Raw genomic sequence first — 4,121 nt, 5'->3', positions numbered from 1 at the left:
CAGGAATGTTGACTCAAAGCTAACCAGCTGAAGTTTAGTAGAGATATATGTCAAGTTCTATTATACAGGGATAGTACAAGAAACTGAAGATGTTTAGCTTGGAGAAGAGAGAGTTCAAGAGAATATGAGTTGTCTTTGGATATGTGAAAGATAGAAAAGTGGATGAAGGGTAATACTGCTTCTGGTGGGTGGCGTAAGGACTCTGTCTGAGGCTATCAACAGGCAGATATCTGCCTAGTTAGGACTGTCCAAGAGGGAGCAGACTCCTGTTGCTGCAGGGTTTAGGCAGAGGAAAAGTTGTGGAAAGGATTTGTGTATCAGATGGGTGGTAGGCCTAGGTGACCCCTAAGGTTACCTTTACTTCTGGGATTGTACTCTCAATAGTGGGCCCTCAGCATGGCCTGGCCTCCTAGCCTCAGTAGGGACAACCTCGTGCTCTCCTTGGTTAGTATTTCACAGAGATGTGAAACTATCACCACAGTCAATTTTAGACAATTTTCGCCATGCCCCAAAGAAATCTTGTACCCGTTAGCAATCACTCTATGTTTCATCCTAGCCAACCCCCAGCCCTAGGCAACCACGAATCCACTTTTTGTCCCTATGGATTTGCTTAGTCTGGACATTTCATATAAATGGAATCATACAATATTTGTCCTTTTGTGTCTGGCTTCTTTCACTTAGCATAATGTTTTCAAGGTTCATCCATGTTGTAGGCATGTACTAGTATTTCATTCCTTTTTTAAAAATGATATTCCACTGGATGGATATACCACATTTTGTTGAGCCATTTATCAGTTGATGGACCCTGTGTTCTTTCTACTTTTTGGCTATTATAAATAATACTGTTATGAACACCCATGTACAGGTTTTTGTACAAACCTATGTTTTTATTTCTCTTGGGTAGATGCCTAAGAGTGGAATTGATGGGTCATATGTTAACTCTATGTTTAACTATTTGAGTAAATATTTACCACAGTGGTGGTACCATTTTACATTACTGCCAGCAATGTATGAGGGCTTCTATTTCTCCACATCATTACCCATGCTTGTTATTATCTGTCTTTTTAAAAATTATAGCCCCTCCAGGGAGTACAAAGAAGTATTTTATTGTGATTTTGATTTGAATTTCCCTGATGCTTAACAACTTTTCATGTGATTATTAGCCACTTTATCTTCTTTGGAAAAGTGTCTATGTAGGTCCTTTGCCCATTTTAAATTAGGTTGTCTCTTTATTATAGAGTTGTAGGAATTTCTTATATATTCTGTATAATAGACCCTTATTAGATATATGCAAATATTTTCTTCCATTCTATGGGCTGTCTTTTCACTTTCTTGAAACCTTGTCTTTTGAATCCTAGTTTAACTATTTCTTCATTATCATTAATCTTTTGGGTGAGAGACCTTGTAAAAGTCCTCTCAGATGGAAACACGTACACACACACACACACACACACACACGCACGCACTACAATCACCACCACCACCATCACCGCCACCACCATCAATCACCCAACTGCAAAGCATTTACCTCATGTGTATTTTGTCCCTAGCTCTTTGTTGACTGCTGTGGGCTTACAGTGTATTTTTAAGCTACAGTCCATTCCTTAAAAGTTCTAATCTTTCTGGAGAGGTAAATCAGAGAATATGGTGTGGTCTAAGAAGGCAAAAAACTTTCTAAGTCTTCACACTTTCCAAGCACAAAAGAGCTGAGGTTCTCCATGTACCACTCAGAACCTCCTTTTCTTTCAGGACTTCGAGGCCTGATGCTGTCAGTCATGTTGGCTTCTCTCATGAGCTCCCTGACCTCCATCTTCAACAGCGCCAGCACCCTCTTCACTATGGACATCTACACCAAGATCCGGAAGAGGGCATCTGAGAAAGAGCTCATGATTGCAGGAAGGTAAGTTCAGCTCCCCCTCTCATGCACCATAGAAAGCTTGAATGATCAGAGAGTTTCCCTCAAGCTGGGGAAGATTGGTACATGCTGGGTAGAATGGGAGTAACCTCTGTGGCAAGTTATATTTGCTTTCAGTGGCATTTAACTTTAAATTGGAGATCATCAAACAATGTCCTTCTGAAGCAGGAAATGACATCAGAGATCATTTAATCTAACCTCAGTTTATCAATAAACAAGATGAGGCTTGTCCTGCCCAAATCAGGAAGCAGAGGCAGGACTGGAACCCATGGCCAACTGAGTCCTTGTCCAAGGCCCTTTATACTGTCCCACGCTTTCTTTCTCAGCCCTCCACACTGCAGCTCTCCTCACTGGACTTCTTTTAGGCCCAGGTGCCTCCAATACCTCGACCCTTTGCTGTAACATTTTTCAGGACCATTGTGAGGGTTTGGTGATATTACGCTTGTGAACATGCTTTGTAAAGTCTAAAATACCAGGCTATGTGCACGCTTGTAATGGGCACAACAGGATACTGAATGCAGTAAGCATTAATCCGTGGGTCAGGTGTGCCCATTATCCCGATTATCATGGAGCAGATGCTCTGGATAGAGGATTAGCGGAAGCTCTGCTGTGTCTCTCCATGGGGCTAAGGCAGGCCAACCTCCTCAGGGGAGGTGGAAAAAGTCCCTGGGATGTCTGTCAAGGGAAAGGTTCCCAGGGAATGCTGCCACCTCGTAAATCTCATGAGCAAGATTAGGGCAAAGGAAGGAAAGGAAAATGGCAGGCCACTTTCAGGAGATGAGACACCTGGCACCCATGGGAGGTCTGACCACTGGGCCAGAGTCCACCACTCTGCTTCACCAGAGCAGCACGGTTACCCTGACTGGGTTTTCCTTAGAAAGAAGTTTACTGGTGTTTTTCTGCTATTTATAAGGCTCAAGATGCAACATGGGAAGAAAACCATTTTGTTGCTTTGCTCAGGGCTGGACCTCTTGGCCCTGAGATTATGCTGGGGCTCACATTTTTTTTGTGCATCCAATGACTTCTGCCCAGGGGTTTGTCCCTGTCCTAGATGAACTTACAATGACATGAAACAATTCCAAACTTTGCTGTGGCACCTGTAAGAGCAATCAAGGGCTCAGAGAAGGGAAAGATGAGTGTACGATGCAGTAGCTGAGGAAGGCTCCTGGGGGAGCTGCATCCAAAGTGGTGGATAGGAGTTGGGTAAATGGGAGGCAGTGGGAAGGGCATTTTAGAGGGAGAAATATATGAGTGAAAACACTGCCCTGCAAAGGTTAGCTTAAGACTCTTGCCTTAAATTCAGGTAAGAGAGATAAGAGAATCACAGCCTTCCTTCTATTTAAATCCAGAGGTTATAAGGAACCCTCCAATCTGTTCAGGACTTGAAGTGAAACTCAAAAGGAGGAAAGCTAGGGAATTCCCTGGTGATCCAGTGGTTAGGACTCTGTGCTCTCGCTGCCAAGGGCGCAGGTTCAATCCCTGGTTGGGGAACTAAGATCTGCAAGCCACGTGGCGTGGCCAAAGGAAAAAAAAGGAGAGCTGGCTCCAAGGTCCGTACCTCTGTTCCTATACTCCACTGCCTCTCAAAGTGTGATTCTCTCCTGGTTGTTACTGGGTCTACTTTACTACTGAAAATCAAGTGCGTTTTACTTACAGGCGAATAAGATTTTCCTGAAGAAGCAGAATACAGAAGAAAAGAGTCTCAGTGAATTTGCTAATTATTTTTCTTTGCTGTGGTCATATAAAACTTTATATCTATCTATCTATCTGTATGTGTACATCTATATTTGCTAGTTACACACACACACACACACACACACACACACACACACACACATATATATATATATATATATATATATATACAGTGATATATATTTATTCATGTGGAGGCATTTACTGACACCCTATTGTGGGGGCTTTGATTTCAGGTTGTTCATGCTGGTGCTCATTGGCATCAGCATTGCCTGGGTCCCCATTGTGCAGTCAGCACAAAGTGGGCAGCTCTTTGATTACATCCAGTCCATCACCAGTTACTTGGGACCACCCATTGCAGCTGTCTTCCTGCTTGCTATTTTCTGCAAGAGAGTCAATGAGCAGGTAGGTATCATACATGTCTAGAAAAATCATTCTGAAACAGAAATTCCCATCTGGATTTGTATATTCTCTGGGAGGGATTCTACTTCCCAGAGATCTTAAGCAGGAA

The 4,121-nt window shown here is 42.9% G+C and overlaps 1 protein-coding gene across 4 annotated transcripts in view; it reads left to right on the top strand.

Moving 5' to 3' along the window:
• Window positions 1-4,121, top strand: part of SLC5A1 (solute carrier family 5 member 1) — a 57,137-nt gene that overhangs the window by 41,437 nt on the left and 11,579 nt on the right. For all 4 annotated transcript variants that reach the window (XM_007453150.1, XM_007453151.1, XM_007453152.1 and 1 more), the window contains exons 11-12: window positions 1,750-1,900; window positions 3,847-4,015. In XM_007453150.1, the coding sequence (XP_007453212.1) occupies window positions 1,750-1,900; window positions 3,847-4,015 (320 nt within the window). The remainder of the gene's footprint in view (window positions 1-1,749; window positions 1,901-3,846; window positions 4,016-4,121) is intronic.

Source organism: Lipotes vexillifer, unplaced genomic scaffold, assembly GCF_000442215.2.
Source record: "Lipotes vexillifer unplaced genomic scaffold, Lipotes_vexillifer_v1.1 scaffold1197, whole genome shotgun sequence".
Lineage (NCBI taxonomy): Eukaryota > Metazoa > Chordata > Mammalia > Artiodactyla > Lipotidae > Lipotes > Lipotes vexillifer.
Note: the sequence above shows the minus strand (reverse complement) of the source record. Positions and strands in the feature narration are given on the sequence as shown.